This window comes from Atta colombica, unplaced genomic scaffold, assembly GCF_001594045.1.
Source record: "Atta colombica isolate Treedump-2 unplaced genomic scaffold, Acol1.0 scaffold274, whole genome shotgun sequence".
Lineage (NCBI taxonomy): Eukaryota > Metazoa > Arthropoda > Insecta > Hymenoptera > Formicidae > Atta > Atta colombica.
Genome location: NW_017259375.1, coordinates 1,879,643 through 1,900,887, shown reverse-complemented (window position 1 = coordinate 1,900,887; position 21,245 = coordinate 1,879,643). Strand labels below are relative to the sequence as shown.

Below are 21,245 nucleotides of genomic sequence, written 5' to 3'. Positions count from 1 at the left end.
GAGAGAGAGAGAGAGAGAGAGAGAGAGAGAGAGAGAGAGAGAGAGAGAGAGAGAGAGAGTCAAAGGGGAAAGAGCGGCGACCACCATCGGCTGCCGTTGGAGGCAGCGACGTTTGAGAATACACGCGCCCCCTTCAGCTAATGGAAATAAGTTCGCCTTTCTGACCCTCCAGCTGCGAGTTGCGAGTTGGGGGGTGGATGAAAGGCGAACGAGCGCAGACATCGGGCATCCGGGGACAAATTCGGCCGGTGGAGCTTTCCGCCGAATTAGACGATAAATATCCCTGATTTACCGTGCGAGAGTCTCCCCGACTACGAGTTGTAGATATTCTTCGCGTCGTCGACTTCATGATAGAATTGAGATGAAAAATCATCATTCTTGATTCTTACAACGAAATTTTTTAAAATTTAAACAAAAGACGGTAATATAAAATAACATATACATATACATAGATGACGCGAAAATATTGGAAAATTCATGTAAATTTTTCAGGTGACGATCAACGATTTCTACGAGAAAGGAGGTACGAAATTATTCGAAAGATAGAAAAATATTATGAGACAAAATGACATATTATAGATTAAAATTATTTTTAACTAAACAAATATTTTTTATTTTAATTGTGTTTAAAAATTCGCATCAACTTTCCAGAAACAACCCAATACTTGATTGTCGCCAAAAAATTTGCCGAGTTAATAAAATTATTTAAAAAGCCACATATCGACTTAGCAAATAACAACAAACGTATGTTTTAAAACGGAAATAGCCAGCAAGATAAGTCGGCTGATAAAAAGTTTCAAGGATAAGAGACTTGTTGTTACCGATCGTCTCTTAATAAAGTGATAAAGAGAAACAAGTACGAATAATTCTGACAATTGAAGACGCGATGGGCCGCAAATTACATGTTTGCGATCAAGTAACGATTACGACGATCCAGGATTTCAAGGATCACATCTTCGTGGCGCGCGCTTGAACGAACCATAATTCGCAGTATCACAGCCAAAGCGCTAATTCATTTATCCGGTTCTGTACGTATAATCGATGCCTCGATCTCTTGTCACGATAATTAACCTCTTCGCCTCGGACAGAGAAGCCTCGGCGGGGAGATAATTAGCCAATTAGGTGCTACACGTCGCGACGCCGGTGCCTGACGGGGAAATTATCGCGAACGAGTATTGCTAGGAAACATAATTATCGGCCGACTCGCGATATTAAGCCACCGACGTAATCGGAAATGGACAATCCGCAAACAGCTTGAGGCGTTTATCGCCAATGACCAGAGAGATCTCATCGTCGCAACGCCATCATTATGATTCATAATTCATGTAATACAACTTAGCATTTTTTTAAAGAATATCTATTTTAAACCTCTTTAAATCGTTTAATTCAAATTACTTTATTCGCACATTGAAGAAAAAATTTAACAAATCTTAATACATATTTCTTTGAACAGTAATAAGTAAGCAATAAATATTTATTTATAGTAAATAAATATTTACTGAACAAAAAAATGATAGTTAAATCAAATTAGTTTTTATCAATCAAATAAATATATATTTATATTTAGTAAATATTTATTTAGAACTATCTAAATCAATATTTGTTAAAATTTAGAATTTTTTTCAGTGTAATCTTAAACATATATGATAGTATATCTAAGTACACATACTTTTCAAACTTTTTTTTAAGTTTTCGTCAATATGAGTATTTAAGATTTTTTTATTTTTTTGATTTATGGTACGTAATACCGTTTAACATTTTTCCGAAGAAAATCTTAAGTCCTTGAATCGTTTAACTCCAATTATTTTACCCGCAATCTTTGACAATACGCAAATCATTTTTCAATTCCTTATTTATATTTAAAAGCTGTCTTTATATAAGCATATTTATTTCAAGACCGTTTTACTTTGTCGGTTATCTTTTTGATTCGAACCATCGCATCGATTCGATGGAAAGTCGCCGCGTGTCATGAAACGAATGCATCTCGGATGCCATGCACGTTATTTACTGCGACGCACTGTCGAGTGGAAAGCGAACTGTGGCGGAAAGATTGCTCCATTACAACGGCGACAAGTGAGGTGCGTGTGTAGCATCTCGCTGCCAGGTTGGAAGGAAGAAGCAAGCGAGCGGTGAGCTACCGGGAAATAACAGCGTATGCGAGATCTCGAGGATGTATTTCGATTTATCTCGCACGAGCGAACGGTTTCAGCGTGCACGTGCATCAGGCGAGCACCAACACCAGCGACTATAAAACCGAGTAGTATTAGGAGCTCTGCTGTATGCCGTTTGTTCCACTCTCTTCGTCCTCTACATGTCTAGCTGATGCTCTCTCTCCTCTCTCCTCTCTCTCTCTCTCTCTCTCTCTCTCTCTCTCTCTCTCTCTCTCTCTCTCTCTCCCCCTCTTCCTCTTACTCATGCTCCCCTCGTGTCGAAGGAACATGACAATAATACGATATGAGGCGGGCCGCAGAATATAACGTAACTCGTCTCAGCGGGGTTCCCTAGTGCAGGACTTGTGCTTCAACTCTCTGCCAACGAAGAACAACGAGTTGGAGAAGGAAAAGGGATAGAGAAATAAATGTAGATAGAGAAAGCATGGAAAGAAGAAGCGGCAGGCGCTAGTAAAATATAATAATGCTGCCCGGCGGGGACATTCTTAAGGCGCGTTTACGCCGACGATTCTTGTGGATTCTTGTGGACAATTGCGTTACCGGTATAAACGATATTGTAGCCAACAAGTGTCAATTTTACAGGTCGGCGAAGCCATAAATTTCGGAACGGTATCCTTTGTTGGCTAATTTTCTCAGGAACTAATTTGAAATCCACTAGGCTTGCATAAATGTTGAAACCTAATGATCTGAATGAATTTCGATTTTTACAACTTTTTCATATTTCTTATTCTTATTCCTTTTTTAATTCTTATTTCTCTATTATGCTGTTTGATATCGTTAATACATTAAATGTAGTAATAAGATATCGATTATTCCGTATAATATAAATGTTTTTATTGATTTATATTTTATGCAATCAAGTGTTATGTTGTGAAAAAGTTATCGTCGGAAAATCGTCAGTTTAATAATTTGTAAATAATGTTTAAAAATCGCACATTTGAGTATTACATTATTAAGTATAAGTATCATTTAAATTCAAAAGGAAAAAAACGCAGTCAATTTATCGTAGTATTTTTCAAATCTGTAGCTTGATAGTACATTGTTATTGACACACAAAATTCAATAAATGCATCTTTCTCGTGTCGTTACAGAAACATCACTCGTGTAGCGAGCGATGTCACGCGCATAAAGTACCGTACGTCGGTTTATAAGCTATTTATGCTAATGGTGCATCAGATAGATAGAGAGGAAGAAAGAGAGAGAGGGAGAGAGAGAGAGGGAGAGGGAGAGGGGGAGAGAGAGAGAGAAAGAGAGAGAGAGAGAGGAGCGGTCGACTCATCGCCGTCGGTGAAGTCGTAATTGCTTTTACGCGAATGCAATTACGGGGCTTTAACGATGACGCGACGCGCTTAATTGCGTTTATATTCGCGCGGGATATCTACGTAATGAAGAAGACAATGGGGCGAGAGAATGGGGGCGAATGGACCCCGTGCCCGCAGCGTAACGCTATGTCAACGGGTATGGTAGCAATTTTTTCCACGCACTTTTTTATTGCGACTGCTTTTTCGAGAATAGAAAGATGCCTCCATCGTCGTCATCGTCGTCATCATCGTCGTCGTTGTCGTTGTCGAGCATCCGCAAAAGCCAAGTTTCCAATTAGCGGTGACACAGAAGATCCTCGTTATAAATGAGAATTAGGGATCGGAGAAATACGTTTTATAACGAAATGATTTACATCGCTGAATTTATTTCCATAAGATTTATAAGAAACAGCTTCTCTTTTAAATCATCACTCCTGTTTATCAGGAGAACGAAAAAATAATAATTAATATTGAAAATAATTAAAAATTTAAAAAATTTATCTTTCCTCTAAAATATTTTAGAGCTATCGTATTTTTATGTGTTTTTATGCTAATTCGATCTTTGTTCCTTCAGGCTATTGGAAAATTCTAAATTTTATTCCAAATATTGCTATACAGTTTATTACATACTCAATATAATGATTAATATCTATTATTTCTTCGTCATTAATATGATATTTTCTTTATCACATTATCCGCAATCTGGGTCTTCAAATTTTATATTGTTGCAAATTTTTATATTGTTACGAACTGTATAGAAATCTGAAAAATCTTTATATACTTATAAAAACTTTAACAAGATTTTATTATCATAGAAGTTGAATTACATTTTACTTATTTTTAAAAAGTTTTAATTCTATCAGAAATCACAATTAAAAAATTAAGCCTTAAGTCCAACATTATCAGAGTCAAATACTTCAATTATAGATGACAGACTTAACCATCTGCAATATAAATCTTTTTAATATAAACAAAGTTTTACTCTCGAATGTTTCTGAAATAAAGAAGGGCGGAATCTGATTCCTTCTAAAATATCTTGTTAAAAAACTTTGATAACTGTAATAGATATGTTGAAGAGTGAATTTTTTCATTTTTTTGAAAGCCAATAATAAAAAAAATTGGACGGCAGGATAAAAATATGATTGCAGACAGAAGGTTAAAAACTTCTATGATTATTTTACAAAAATAGAGCTTCAAAGAAAAAGACAATAATTTTAAATAATGAAACACGTAAATAAAACTATGCATAATTGAAACCGACCTCCCAAAAACAATTCGCAATGACATTTATAAATGATAACAGCGATTTTCACGATGATCCAAATGGACGTATGTAAACGAATGTGTATGTCGACGTGTGTCATTAGATATTTACGCACGTCGAAGCTCGTCGTCGACGATTCCGTCATATATGAGTTTTACTGCCTCTACGTCGGATCTTACTTAAAGTAATAAAGTGGAACCCGAGATGGGTTAGCAATCCGGACGGTGGATCGTAAATTTCTCATACCGTACGGTTGCTCGCCCGACCGTCTCCTCGAGCCCTCCAACCTCTCAGCCCCTTCCCCCGCCCTCCCTCCTACCTTCTACTAGCTCGTCGAGCACGATTTCAACCCTATTCACTCGCCGTGACCCTCTGTGCACCCGCTTTCTATATAGGCCCTTACCATCGACAAAGCAACGAAATAACAGATTATTACAGCGATGATTGTTTCGGATATGTGCTACCATCAATATGGTGGTTTTAGATTTAACCGGATTATTAATGGATTAGCTAATTTAATAAATCGAGCGACTAAATACTGCTGTTCATGTTTATACAACAGGTGCTTAGATTCTCGGTAATCGTAATTGCTTAAAAATCAAGTATTTAAAGAACAAAATTTAGGTATAAATATAACATAATTGAAACTCAGCGATTGCAGTTATGTAGACATTCAATGAGATCTAGAAAATCAGTATCATAACTTTAATTTTATTATTTGTTCATTATAAATTTTATCATTTGTTTTATAATATATGCTTATAATAGAAATTATTTAATTATTATCATTTTAATTAAAACGCAATTATATACATCAAATTGCAAAAAAATACAGTTAAATATTTTATTTAACTCTGTGTTGTAACAGTGTAAATATTTCACGGTTTATTAAATTTACATCTTGACATTTCTCTTATTTATATGCTTATTAAATTTTTTATTAAGAAAGTACTTGGAAATTATGAAAAAGAATTCTTAAGATATTTGATCTAAATAATTTAATGATCCGAATATTATGAGTGATTCTTATAATCGTAACGACCATTAATGAATTATATAATTCAAACTTTACAAAACTACCTTACAAAACTAACTATATATGCATTAAAATATAATACAAAAATAATATCACTGCTGATTATTATTACGTATTTCAATTAATTTATGTATACCAACTGTCTAATAGTTGCTACCACAATTAACTACCACAATTTCAAGCGTCTGATCTATAAAACAAGCTGTGCTCGTGATTATCAGAGAAAATATTGTCAGCGTAATTATCAATTAATGCATATATATAAAATTATCAATTATTGCCTATATCATTTATCATCATTTATTATGTATATAAAAATGTTACTAATTATACTCAAAATACAAATGTTATCAATTTTTATATACATTACACGTTTGAATTAATTCATTTTACTATAATAATGTATAGAAAAGTTTGTCATATACTACGATCGTAAGGAATTTATTTGAAGGAATTATCATAATTTATATTACAGATAATTTATATTACCTGTACTATATACAATAGTACTACGATTGCATGAAGTATACTTTGACGAATTTGTCATATGACAATAGTTTCGATTTTTTTTTCAAAAAAAGTTCTAAATGCAATAAATTAGAGTAAAACAATATAGTTAGTTTCACTCCGATTTATTACATCGCTAATGTATGTCAGTTTAAAATTTTCTTCGAAAAAGAATAGACTTTGTGTTATATTTCAAATAGTAAGGTCATGATAAATACTGTCAGCTTGTTACTTGAGACATTGACACAATATAAAATATTTAAAAGCAATATAATGATTTGAATCCAAAAATCTGAACTTGTATTCTTGAATCTATATTATACGTGAAAATCTATAATATACGTAATGTAATACTTTGTATATATTTTTTGAGAATAAAACTTGTTACATGAAAAATACAATAATCATGCAACGATTTTTTTCATCGAACATAAAAATAAGATTTATTTGTCTATCTAATATTAACGGTATAGTTTCAAAGCACAGTTGATTTTGATTCAGAAAAGCAATAATATTCAGAAAATCTTTACGTTATGCCGATCGCTCTAATTGGCACACCCGGCAAACACACGCACTCGTTATGCACTATTAATGGATAAAATCAGTGATTAATTGCAGGGTCGTCACGCTCGCGGCTTTCCGAATCGATGCTGTCAAAATTATCACGACGGTTGATCAGAGGCGTGCAATCGACGCAATGTCGGAATGTTTCAAAATTGTAATCAATTCGAATTTGTGATGGGAATTTGACACTTTCTATGTTTATTAACAAGGTACGATAATTAGCAATATTTTATTTAATGATTTTCAGAAACGTTAATAGAAAATGTAATGTATAGATGCAAAGAGAAGCAAAAATAATTTTTCTTTAAATTCCAAATTAGCATTAATTTGCAATGGAAGTTAAACCAATTAAATGTATCATGTCAAATCACGCGATGTAACGTGATGAAGATCTGTTCGTATTAGTTTACATTTTTTTGCTTTCAAAATCTTCGTTTTTTTCTTTTTTCATCATTTCGATCTTAGGTACATACAAGTAATAGTATGTACATGAATATCACATAAACATATATAACGTGACATATATTTTCCTGGCCGGAATCAGATTACGCATGAAATTTAACTTGTGAGAACAAACAAATTTTAGCTTCTTTTATTTTGATTAATTAAATTTTAATCTCTCAATCTTCAATGCATAATCTGATACTTATTCTTATCTTATAAAAAAAAAATCATGCTCATCTTTGTTTTTAAATTTGTGTTACTTCCTAATTTTATAAATAATATTGCTTTCGATTGCAATTGATCTCTTCTTCGAGATATTACATGTATTGTAATTACAAATTTACGCTTTTGATCCATAGCATGATAACAAATAAACAAATACTCTTATAATAATACACAATAGAAAATAATTATTATTATTATTGCTAATAACTGATATATTTTAATTAATTTAATTAATACATTCGTATAAAAAAATATTCTATGTAATTCCTTGTAGAAGTAATGCTACAATCACACGAAGTTCACTTGATGGAACTATTGTACGATCAATATGATATATTAAAATATGATAAATTTTTTATCTGCTTGCAATAGATTAAATTCATGATCTCGAAAAAAATAATTTTGATAACAACATTATTTAAAAAAATATAGATTAATTATTTAACATGCTTTTTAATTAGGTTTTATTAGTGTCTAAGAAAAGATTCTGAAAACATTCGTGATAAGAAAAAAATTAATAAAATTTTGTGACTATTATGCAACATTAAACAGTAATTAAGGAAATAAATATGAAAATATTCGTCTTTTGCAGAAATACTGGTTTGGGAAATTGTTGGAATGTTGTGTTATTTTCTCTTCTTATGTGAATAATTATGAGCGTACAATTAACAGGAATATTAACATAATAATATTTCTGTACTATAAAGATAAATAGAAAAATTTCTAAGCTAATCCCTATAAAATACAATTTTTACTGCGATGCAGCGAAAAGGTACTGTTGGCGACATCGTTCGGAGAATCTCCAAAGTTGCTCTCCATGTCTCCTTCATTCCAATTGATGAAAGAAATCATTTTTATGTAATTTTTGGAAAGAAAATTAACAAACTACTATAAAATCGCTTTCATATACAACTCTTCCCTGGCGAAAATAAAAATCGAAGCCGAATATAAAGGGAATATAAGTCGAATATAAGGAGAAAATAACAGAAGCATAAACAGAAGCATTTAGGAAGCAAAATTTAAAGCAATGAATCGTAAAAGAGGCGTTTACGCTTCTTTTATATAATTTAGACCCGGTTGTTCCATCTTTTAATACATTTTACCTGTTGGGTAAGTAGCAAGATTACAATTACATGCGCGGTTGCCAGATTTACCTAACAGATAAAATTTACTAAAAAGAGCAAAAACCGATCCTTAGCACGGACTCTATATAACTTTTACATGATCTAGCACTGTGATTTAGCACGGATTCGCACCACATTATTATCGACACCGTGATTTTATCATCAATCTAGTAGCTACATAACTACGTAGTTCTTAAATCAAAAATAGCTATACTGGCGCTAATATTATGCGATTTCGACGTCGAAATAATCACTTCTCAAGTTTCCCTTCATAGTTACAAATATTTACATTTACCTCAACGAGTTGTATTATTTACAAACGAGTATATTAGAATCACGAATATTTAACCCAATTTTCACGCACTTTTGTAGCCCTTCGACTGTCTTCGAGATGCAACTTTGATTAACGTATTCAAAATCCGGCGATCATAGGCAGGTGGCGCTCACGGTGTCATGGCCTTTTCCTGTTCACGCTTGCACGAACGAAGACGTGAACGTAAGTTACAGAGTAGGAATAGAGGTCGATTTAAGACAAATTCGTCGCGAGATAATTCGGATCGGCATCGTGGAGCAGTCGAATATAAACGGGAGCCGTGAGTGATCGTGCAGGTGCGGAAATATGTGCGAGATTGGCGCGAGAGGAACACGCCCGAAACAGCGGTACATGTGACCGCGTGGCCACATGTGTTTTGCCAGTTTCGTGTCTGTCGGATCTTTTCATTAAAAATTTAACGAATTAGAGTGTTCGCCTTGCCTGCGATCAACTTGCCGCGACTCGGAACCGCATCGCGTCTTATCAATTTATCATCCAAGTTTTCGCTGTTAATGGTTTGGCGTGTAGTACCAAACAAAGCGACTAGCCGCTTCTGAAGATTTATATTTATATTTCCTTCTTTCTCTAATGATTATCGTTAACGAATTTATTCCAATGCTGCAAATTATTTTTTCAATTTATTGATAAAGAAAATTATGAAAGAAAAAAATTAATGAAGATTTTTAATTATAAAATTATGAAAGTTTTATATGTATCCTAATTTTATATTCATAATTTATTAAAAGCCATTTTAATTGTGCTAAATTTATTATTATTTTTTTGAATAGATTGGAAGAGAGAAAATATTAACTTAGTATGATATGAAAAATAATTTGATGTAGTTTTAGAAATTTCTGAAAATTTGATGTGTATCAACATAAATATATTTCAGAAAAAATAATTTAGAATAATATTAAAAAAAAACCATTCTATAGTTTGTTAATAGACAAATTTTTTCTTCGAAGAAAATTCTGTAAAATATATATATTTTTATTGATGCAGCAAATTAGAGTGAAAGAAATATAGTATAGTGTCACTTCAACTTGCTGCATTAGTGAATATTAGTTTGAAACTGTGTTTGAAAAAGAACAAGTATTATAATGAATTATAGAATTATTTTTCTGATATTTTATATTATTTTTCTTGAATATTTATGCTGATATACATCAATATTTATTACAATACTTATTAAATATAGATTGTTTTACTCCAACTTGCTGCATCAGTATATATTAATTCAGAACTTTCATTGGCAACGAACAGAGCTCTAATCTTGTATTTTATTGCAAGAACAAATAACAGTGTTCTCTTTTTTCTTTGACAGATAAACAATGGATGACAAAGAAGCTTTCGACGATATGGTGGTGGCAACCACAAATACGTTGCCGGTAGCCTTACCGGCTGAACTGCCAGAGATCAAATTGTTCGGACGTTGGAATTGCGACGACGTACAAGTAAACGACATGTCTCTGCAGGATTACATCGCAGTTAAAGAAAAAAATGCTAAGTACCTTCCACATTCAGCAGGGCGTTACGCGGCAAAGCGTTTCAGAAAAGCCCAGTGTCCTATTGTGGAACGTCTTACGAACTCTCTCATGATGCACGGCAGAAATAATGGAAAGAAATTAATGGCTGTGCGAATTGTTAAACACGCCTTCGAAATCATTCACCTTCTCACTGGCGAGAACCCTCTGCAGGTGAGTTCGCTATTTAAAGTTTATATTTAAGTTTATTATATTAAAGTAAAATTTATCTTCATAATGTTGCTTTATATGAATCACATTTATTTATATAATGCAATTTTGCTTGCATAATATAAATATATATGATGAAATGAATATATAATCCATTATATAAATCAAATTTATTGATTATATACAATGTTTATTTAAATAAATTATTACACTTTTCGAACATTTATGCTTCAGGTTCTCGTCACAGCCATTATCAACTCTGGCCCAAGAGAAGACTCCACGCGTATTGGACGCGCTGGTACTGTAAGGCGACAGGCCGTGGACGTATCCCCGTTACGTCGTGTTAATCAAGCTATTTGGTTGTTATGTACTGGCGCGCGAGAAGCTGCATTCCGCAACATTAAAACGATTGGCGAGTGTCTAGCCGACGAACTTATTAACGCCGCTAAGGGTTCATCGAATTCATACGCGATCAAGAAGAAAGATGAATTGGAACGCGTTGCCAAGTCCAACCGATAAATAACTTTATACATGCGGAAAAAATAAATAAACGTTCTATCTTTAAATTGTTCTTATTTATTTGCGATCCATCATTTTTTATCCAGAAACTTCTAACAAGTTTAATGACTTTATAGTCTGTTGGAGATGAAAGGATATATCCTAATTATTTAAATGCTATGTGTGCTTTCTAATTTCTTTTAAAAATAGAATGTATATTTGAGATAAAGAAAATTTAAAAGATTAATTTATCTTGTTCTCGAACCTTTAGATGACTTTTCCATTTTTGCAAAGCTGAGAAAAAATTCAAGTTACAAGGAATTTATATTCAATATGTATATATTAATATACTTTCTCCGAAAAATATACGTAACATAAAATAGTTTCAAAAGCTGTCGTTTATTGCGCAGATTCACAACGGCATTTTCCATACTGATGCGTTCTGAAACTCATCATTACATTCTCTTATCCATAAGAGTCAACAAGACACAATACTATATTTTGAGGTTAGAAAACTGATGTAAAGAGAGATCTCTAATATATCGAGTGTTAGGTAATACTGCTCTAATTATGGCAAGTGTACTCAAAAAGGTAATTTATTTATGCATATAACAATGTATGCTCTTAATTAGAACGTCATAACTATACGGTGATCATATATTTTTTATTGTAAAAGAAAGTTTTATTTTAGGTAGCTATCTGTTAAATTTAGTAATTTTTTTCTCCTTAAACTCTATTTTGTACTTTAATAATACAGGAAATTCCTTTCTAATTAGCATTCCAATGTCTTCTAATATATTAATGAACGAATTTTTATGGAAACTACTGACAAATTTAGTTTATGCAAGAGCAGTGTAACAGCTCGAACAGAATAACAAAATCACAATAACATAAAAATAATGTCAAAATGAGTTATGATTGACTGGAAAATGACTTAACAATAAAATTTCTAATCATTTTGATGTTATGATGACTTTTACTTTAGTTGATATACCGTTCAAGAAAAAAAATTCATAAATTAATTAATAAATTTCTGACAATCACAAATTAGTGGAAAATAAAGTCCTCAAATTTTCAAGTTTATTCTTTATTTTCTCTAAGAAAATATGATCCGTAATCATATTCACATATATTTTCATTACTCTCGACAATTAACTCTTGCATGAGCAAAATTCACTTATTGACATAAATATCTTTTATTTGCAGTCTACATATATAAAAGGGTTAGCTGTTTGCAAGTATCCTCATCAAGAATTAATACCGCTGTACAATAGAATTTTGAAAGTGCTACAAAAGTTTCCAAAGGATTACACTTATCGGACAGAAACAGAAGAAATTATCAAGACTAGATTAACAATCATGCAACAGGTGAAAAATACTCATTGAAGCAGCAATTATCCTGTGCAATAATATCGGCTGCTTTCCTCTTAGATAGTCGACACTAGCATTCCTCTTGGCATTCAATGAATAATAAAGACAGAACAACATTGTTGTGTCGATTGTATTTCTTAAAAGGAAAGCTCCTATCATATGCTGTTTCTAATCGAGCATTACATTTACAGAATGAAAATATACAAGTTGTAGAAGAAAAAATAAATTGTGGACAAGTGGAGGAGCTTATAATACAAGCAAAGAACGAGTTATCTCTGGCAGAAAAAATGTTGATTTGGAAACCATGGCAGAAATTAACACAGGAAGCACCACTCAATCAGTGGATGTGGCCACCGCATAAATAATTTTAGTTTGTTAATGAAATTTGTACATAGTATCTAACTAAATGCGAATAAATAGAAAGCGCATTATACAAGTTCACAATATTAATGTATTGTTATTTAATAAATATTCCTTGCATTTCTAGTTGTTTTTTCAGAAGATATGGAAAGCTTTGCAGAAGATATGGAAAGCTATTAAAAAATATGATTACAGATTTGAGAGCAAAATGAATAGATAAATCTTTAAAATTTCTTTTATCTCAAATCATGTTAGATACATTTTTCAGAGGAATTAAAATATTTATAATTTTTTAAATTTGCCTGGTAAACAATTTTTCATATATGATATGAAAAATTTTTATATGTATAAGTATGTATAAACATATATAAATATTCATAAATATGTATAATCATATATGAAATATATCCATACATGTTGATAAATGAAAAATTCTTTTGTAAAATTATTTTTCAGTATAATAGAAATAATAATAGTAACGTGAAAATATAAAAAATAATTAAAAGCATAATTTTCGCGTTGTTTATTTTAGAAAAAAATAAGTTTAGAAAAATGTAAAAAAAATTGCTCATGCACAATTATTCATAATTTTATAGATAATTTTATAGATCATAATTATACAGAAATAATTTTTTACATTTCTTCAAAGTTGATTTTTTTCTAAAACAAATAGTGTGAAGATTACTATTTTAATAATTTTTTATAATTTCACATTACTATTATTTCTATTATACTAAAAAGCAATTTTACAAAAGAAAGAGGGATGTATGAACATGGATATATTTCATATATAATATGTTTATACATATTAATACATATTAATACATGACAATGTGTAATTTTCTTTAATAATTATGTTATAAAATTCCATTATATGAATGGGACGACTACTGATAAAAAATGTCTCTTGAGACTTATATTTCAAACTTGTTTTAATATTATGGAATTGAAGTGGGTTTAATTATTACACATCCATTACTCCAATAAAAATGTTAAATTACTCACCGACATAATGAGTAACAGTGGAGTTAAATCTGCAACGATGATTCTGTAACAAATAAATTAAAATCCAAATTAAAACAGGGTAAAAGAAATAATTATTTAAAAAAATAATTTCTGTATGAACGCATACAATTCTCTAAAAAATAATCACGCAATTTTGAAAATATAATTTTTATAAGTATCGAATTTTTTATTCATTATTTAATTAAATACAAAATAAATTATATATTCTCTAAAAAAGGTTTTAGCAAGAATAAATTTGTATAAAATTTTAAAGTAACTTTCTTTTTATCTAATTATTATTTTTAAATCATTTCAAATAAAATTATTTAAAAACAAGGAAAAAAAAATTAATTTTACACAAATAAAAAATATTTACCGCAAGGTTGCTCCACCGGTGCACGATGCCTCTCTCAGACCTCCTCCTCCTCTCAGAATCGGGTTGGCATCCTCTCGCACAGGACACTCGCGTAAAACACTCGCGAATAATACATTATAAACGCGCGCGGACTATAACTTGAGTCAGATAACTTGAACGGCACTCCCGAAGTAAAACGCGACGCGACGAACCGGCTGCGGTTCGTTCATTTTCAAGTAAATCGGCGATGTTAGCTTCCTCATTGGATTTTTACACGAAGAGAACGATTTTACTCAATATCTAAAAATTTATCTAGATATACATTCAGACATATCCGAAAATTTTTAGATGCTTGAGGAAAATCATTCTTTTCGTGTAAATATCCTCTGGGTACTGAGCTCTCTCACCACATCAAGGTGTATCCATGAGAAGGAAGATAATCTGAAAAATATATATAATATATAGCTATTATCTATATTACTATACAATCGGCTAATTTTTAGAAACGAATATCAAATACATGTTTGCAATTCGTTATCATTGCGAAAATAAATTCAGAGGAGATAAAAGGATTGAATCTTATACATAGATGATGTCTGTAAGATATAATTAGAGTCAATGAAATGGACCAGAGATTAATAAAAAAAGAGAAATGTTTCTTTTATTACCGATAAATAGTTCCAAAGTTACGATTAATTTTTAAATGGATCGTACAATGAAAAGTACACAAAAACAAAAAATCAATTAAATTATTAAACTATATTAATTGTGAAAGCAAGAATTATGTTATTTGAGCATGAGAGTATTCATATTAATGTTGCTTTTTTATAATTCGTATGATACAGACAAGTAGCCAGTATCGCTGATTTTATAATATGCGTTACCATTAATATTTCGATGGTTAGATTATCGGTGATCTTGAAGTGAGGATGGCACGGGGTGACACGGGCAGCGCGTCATATTTATGCGTGATTACCGCGCAGTAATTCCCTTAGTAATTGCCAAAGCTCGTCGGGCTTATAGGCATGTCCCGTGCCGCTCTTCTTCACATTTCTTTTTGAAACGTATGAAAAATACTAGATATAATATGAAACGTTGTATTTTATGAATATTCACATAATACGATTATTAGTATGATTATTCATAAAGTACAACGTTCCGTATTATATTTAGCATTTTTCGCGATTATGTTTCAAAAAGGAATGTAGAGAGCGGCTCGCGACACGACTACGTGCTCATACGAGTTTCGGTAAAGGAATTATTGCGCGGTAACTGCGTAAATATGACGCGCCGCTCCGTGCCACCCCGTGCCATCCCCACTTCTCCACCAAGGTCGCGCGCTGATAATCTAACTGTCGAAATATTAATGTTACGCATATTATAAAATCAATAAAATAATCGTTATGTTTTAATATTCTTCTATGAATATTATATGATACTTTATTATACTTTTGTTTTATTTCTTCAATTGTTACGCACACAACTCATCTATTTTAAGTCGGTATTCATAGTCAGAGCTTATATTCAAGACCGTCTCAAGTACAGTCTTAAGAAATCACGAATTAGTGTCTTAAGACATAACTTAAGACACTTGAAATAAGAACGGATGAATATCGCCCTTAGATATTTCTAATTTATATCTCTAATTATATTATATATTTAGATACTCTAAATATATAATATGAATGATATTTATCCATTACTATATTCAGTCCAAATTTTTTATAATTTTAAAAATGTTTGCATTTATCTTTATTTCAAGAATGTATTATTTATAATTAACTTTTATTTAAGTATAAATCATCAAAGAAAATAATATAGATTGAGATATAATCCTTAGCACACACCTTAGTTTTGAGCAATTAGTCGAGCATCCTTACATAATTCATCAATTCGCATTCGTGGATATCTAATTTTCGTGGATTAATGTAGATTAATGCGCGACACGCGGAGCGACTCGTGCCACATGTCTGTCTCCTTCCGAGGTCGCCGAGCGAATGCCGAAGTGATGACGTAGTCAACCACCGCGTCGCGCGGCACGCTCCCCGCTCCCCTCTCTCCGTCGCTTTTCGCCGCGCGACCCTTCCCCTCGCTTTTCGCCTGGCGCCGTTTAGATATTCAACTATTGCGTATGAAAAATATTCACGGTTTATTCAATTATTCGTATTTTATATGATTTTAACAAACGAGTATCGTATATTTCGCGCTTTGCTCTGTGGCATCTCTAGCACTTGTTTAATCCTATATTATTTGCGTGATTCTTGTAGACGTAATCAGTTCGCGTACGTGGAGTATGTTTGATATTCCAACATTATGTCTCAATTTTTATTATTTTTTAAATGCTTCATACTTAAATAGAAGTTGATAATATTCTATACATTCTTTATATGAAGATAAATGCAAATTTTCTTAATATTGCGGAACAATTTGCGCTAAATGCAGCTTTGGCTAAAAGTATTAAATATCTTGTTAATTATTATTTAATTTTTCAGTTAAAAAATTAATTTATGACACTTTTACCGAAAATTATTCTGTGTTTCAAAAATTCTTTAACCTTACGTGTAATGCTGATTATGGCTCGAACAAATAACTATTACGACTTATTTAAAATAAAAAAATATACAATAAATCCAGAAACTTATTTAAAATGTAAAATCGTAGGAATCGGTAAAAAATTTATACGAATTGTTTAAAATAAAAAAATATAAAATGGATTTGGGAAACTTATTTAAATATTAAATAAGAAATAAGTCGGAAGTATAGTTCTTTAAAATAAGTATTAAATAACTCTTTTATTTTTTTAATTTAAAATATATATATTTTAAATAACTTTATTTTAACCCTTACACATCTTAGTTTTGAGTACTACATAAATGGGATCATCCGTGTTCTGGATTAATATTCATTACTTTTGTTAAACCATTTTTATGTATATTTTAAGATCTGTAGACTACGAATACCGGCTTAAGATATAGATGAGTTGTGTGCGTAACAATTCAAGAAATAAAACAAAATTCGTATAATAAAGCATCGTGTAATATTCATCGCAGAATATCAGAACGAGTAAGATTATTTTACTAATTTTGTAATACGCATAATATTTCGACAGTTAGACGAGCGGCGCGCGACCTTGAGGTGGCACGGTTTACGCGTAGTAACATGACGCGCGGCTCCGTGCCACCCCGTGCCATCCCCACTTCAAGGTCGCGCGCCGCTCGTCTAACTGTCGAAATATTATGCGTATTACAAAATTAGTAAAATAATCTTACTCGTTCTGATATTCTGCGATGAATATTACACGATGCTTTATTATACGAATTTTGTTTTATTTCTTGAATTGTTACGCACACAACTCATCTATATCTTAAGCCGGTATTCGTAGTCTACAGATCTTAAAATATACATAAAAATGGTTTAACAAAAGTAATGAATATTAATCCAGAACACGGATGATCCCATTTATGTAGTACTCAAAACTAAGATGTGTAAGGGTTAAAATAAAGTTATTTAAAATATATATATTTTAAATTAAAAAAATAAAAGAGTTATTTAATACTTATTTTAAAGAACTATACTTCCGACTTATTTCTTATTTAATATTTAAATAAGTTTCCCAAATCCATTTTATATTTTTTTATTTTAAACAATTCGTATAAATTTTTTACCGATTCCTACGATTTTACATTTTAAATAAGTTTCTGGATTTATTGTATATTTTTTTATTTTAAATAAGTCGTAATAGTTATTTGTTCGAGCCATAATCAGCATTACACGTAAGGTTAAAGAATTTTTGAAACACAGAATAATTTTCGGTAAAAGTGTCATAAATTAATTTTTTAACTGAAAAATTAAATAATAATTAACAAGATATTTAATACTTTTAGCCAAAGCTGCATTTAGCGCAAATTGTTCCGCAATATTAAGAAAATTTGCATTTATCTTCATATAAAGAATGTATAGAATATTATCAACTTCTATTTAAGTATGAAGCATTTAAAAAATAATAAAAATTGAGACATAATGTTGGAATATCAAACATACTCCACGTACGCGAACTGATTACGTCTACAAGAATCACGCAAATAATATAGGATTAAACAAGTGCTAGAGATGCCACAGAGCAAAGCGCGAAATATACGATACTCGTTTGTTAAAATCATATAAAATACGAATAATTGAATAAACCGTGAATATTTTTCATACGCAATAGTTGAATATCTAAACGGCGCCAGGCGAAAAGCGAGGGGAAGGGTCGCGCGGCGAAAAGCGACGGAGAGAGGGGAGCGGGGAGCGTGCCGCGCGACGCGGTGGTTGACTACGTCATCACTTCGGCATTCGCTCGGCGACCTCGGAAGGAGACAGACATGTGGCACGAGTCGCTCCGCGTGTCGCGCATTAATCTACATTAATCCACGAAAATTAGATATCCACGAATGCGAATTGATGAATTATGTAAGGATGCTCGACTAATTGCTCAAAACTAAGGTGTGTGCTAAGGATTATATCTCAATCTATATTATTTTCTTTGATGATTTATACTTAAATAAAAGTTAATTATAAATAATACATTCTTGAAATAAAGATAAATGCAAACATTTTTAAAATTATAAAAAATTTGGACTGAATATAGTAATGGATAAATATCATTCATATTATATATTTAGAGTATCTAAATATATAATATAATTAGAGATATAAATTAGAAATATCTAAGGGCGATATTCATCCGTTCTTATTTCAAGTGTCTTAAGTTATGTCTTAAGACACTAATTCGTGATTTCTTAAGACTGTACTTGAGACGGTCTTGAATATAAGCTCTGACTATGAATACCGACTTAAAATAGATGAGTTGTGTGCGTAACAATTGAAGAAATAAAACAAAAGTACAATAAAGAATCATGTATAATATAGTATCATATAATAAAGTATCATGTATTATTCATCAAAGAATATTACAACGTAACGATTATTTTATTGATTTTATAATAATTTCGTTAACGTTAATATTTCGACAGTTAGATTATCGGCGCACGACCTTGGAGTGGAGATAGTACGGGGTGGCACGGAGCGGCGCGTCATGTTACTGCGCGTAAACATGACGCGCCCCTGTGCTATCATCACTTCAAGATCGCATGATACTCTAACCGTCGAAATATTAACGGTAATGCATATTACAAAATCAGTAGCGATACAGCTACTTGTCTGTATCATACGAATCATAAAAAAGCAACATTGATATGAATCCCTCATATCAAATAACACAATTCTTGCTTTTACAACTAATATAATTTAATAATTTAATTAATTTTTTTATTTTTGCACTTTTCATTGTACGATCTGTTTAAAAATTAATCGTAACTTTCGAACTTTATCGGTAATAAAAGAAACATTTCTCTTTTTTTATCTGCCCCATTTCATTGACTCTAATTATATCTTACAGATATCATCTATTTATCTCCTCTGAATTTATTTCGCAATAATAACGAATTGCAAACGTGTATTTGATATTCGTTTCTAAAAAAAAAGTTAACCGATTGTATAGTAATTGCATAGTAATACAGATAATAGCTATATATTATATTTTTCAGATTATCTTCCCTCTCACGAGTACACCTTGACGTGGTGAGAGGATTCAGTACCCAGAGGATATGTGAAAAAAATGATTTTTCTCAAGCATCTAAAAATTTTCGGATATGTATATTCTGAATGTATATCTAGATAAATTTTTAAATGTTGAGTAAAATCGTTCTCTTCGTGTAAAAATCCAATGGGGAAGCTAACGTCGCCGATTTACTTGAAAATGAACGAACCGCAGCCGGTTCGTCGCATCGCGCGTTTTACTTCGGGAGTGTCGTTCAAGTTATCGGACTCAAGTTATAGTCCGCGCGTGTTTATAACGTATTCGCGAGTGTTTTATGCGAGTGTCCTGTGCGAAAGGATGCCAACCCGATTCTGAGAGGAGGAGGAGGTCTGGGAGAGGTATCGGGAACCGGCGGAGCAACCTTGAGGTAAATATTTTTTGCTTATGTAAAATTAATATCCTTCTTCTATTTATTTTTGAGTCGTTTTATTTTACAATGATTTAAAAATGATAATTAGAAAAAGGCTCATTCTAAAGTTATTTTAAAATTTCATATATACGAATTTTAAAGATCTGTTTTAAGAAATATATAATTATTTTATAAATAACTGAATGATGAAATAAAAAATTCGATGCTTATAAAAATTATACATTATGAAAATTATATGATTATTTTAAGAGAACTTTGCGTTTTTTTTTTAAATATCGTTTGTGTTCTTTCTGATTTGTTATAATTTGAATTATTTATTTTTTTGTTACAGAATCATCATAGCGACATTGCAGAACTCCGCTGTTGCACGTCGGGTTGGTGAGTGACGAATTAATGTTTTTATTAAGGTAATAGATGTGTGGTAATTTTATTAATATATTATATATCTATACATGCATATATGCATTAATTTAATAAAAATATACGACTAAATATATGTACAGCCATACATCCGTTGTCTTAAAATGGATAAATTAAAACAGATTAGAATAAACTTAATCCTGGATGCTTTCTTATTGTTGAATATTGTGCATGCACTGTTAAATTTATAATGTCACGTTACACCCAATTTGAGTTATTTTAAATTATTCCTATATGTTGCTTTTACACAATATCTCGTTAACTATAAGGATAGAGTAAAATTATTTAATTCAGGAAGATTATTCAAGTTAGCTCAAATTTTATTTACTAATTGTAAATTTATACATTAATGTGAACGCTTTGATACGAAGTAACTCAAGCTCGGTTTGATAATTCAACCTTACAAATATAATAAAAAATAGATTGTTTCGATGGTCGTGTTTTATATAATATATAAATGTTTTACATATTAAAGTAACTAAAGAGGAAAAACTATTTTATATATCATTATATAAAATTACATAAAATTATATGTAACTTTATATAATTGTATATAAATATATACACATATATATATATATA

At 31.2% G+C, this 21,245-nt stretch overlaps 3 protein-coding genes across 4 annotated transcripts in view; 2 read left to right on the top strand and 1 right to left on the bottom strand.

The window, feature by feature from the left end:
* The window catches only part of LOC108689671 (zinc finger protein 608-like), a 246,952-nt gene extending 232,636 nt beyond the window's left edge, over window positions 1-14,316 (bottom strand). The window contains exons 1-2 of the mRNA XM_018196534.1: window positions 14,254-14,316; window positions 13,878-13,920 (exon numbers count right to left, since the gene is read on the bottom strand). The gene's annotated coding sequence lies outside the window, so the exon portion shown is untranslated. The remainder of the gene's footprint in view (window positions 1-13,877; window positions 13,921-14,253) is intronic.
* On the top strand, window positions 9,068-11,209 carry LOC108689672 (40S ribosomal protein S5). 2 transcript variants are annotated; one of them, XM_018196539.1, is made up of 3 exons: window positions 9,068-9,132; window positions 10,274-10,646; window positions 10,878-11,209. In XM_018196539.1, exons 2-3 carry the CDS (start codon window positions 10,281-10,283, stop codon window positions 11,160-11,162), a joined length of 651 nt encoding a protein of 216 aa, XP_018052028.1. In that variant the 5' UTR covers window positions 9,068-9,132; window positions 10,274-10,280; the 3' UTR covers window positions 11,163-11,209. The 2 variants fall into 2 exon arrangements, with proteins under 2 accessions (XP_018052028.1, XP_018052029.1); XM_018196540.1 differs by lacking the exon at window positions 9,068-9,132 and adding an exon at window positions 9,160-9,245.
* LOC108689673 (NADH dehydrogenase [ubiquinone] 1 alpha subcomplex subunit 5) lies at window positions 11,592-12,958 on the top strand. Its single transcript, XM_018196541.1, has 3 exons — window positions 11,592-11,732; window positions 12,348-12,509; window positions 12,704-12,958. Exons 1-3 carry the CDS (start codon window positions 11,712-11,714, stop codon window positions 12,875-12,877), a joined length of 357 nt encoding a protein of 118 aa, XP_018052030.1. The 5' UTR covers window positions 11,592-11,711; the 3' UTR covers window positions 12,878-12,958.
* Window positions 14,317-21,245: the final 6,929 nt, after the last annotated feature.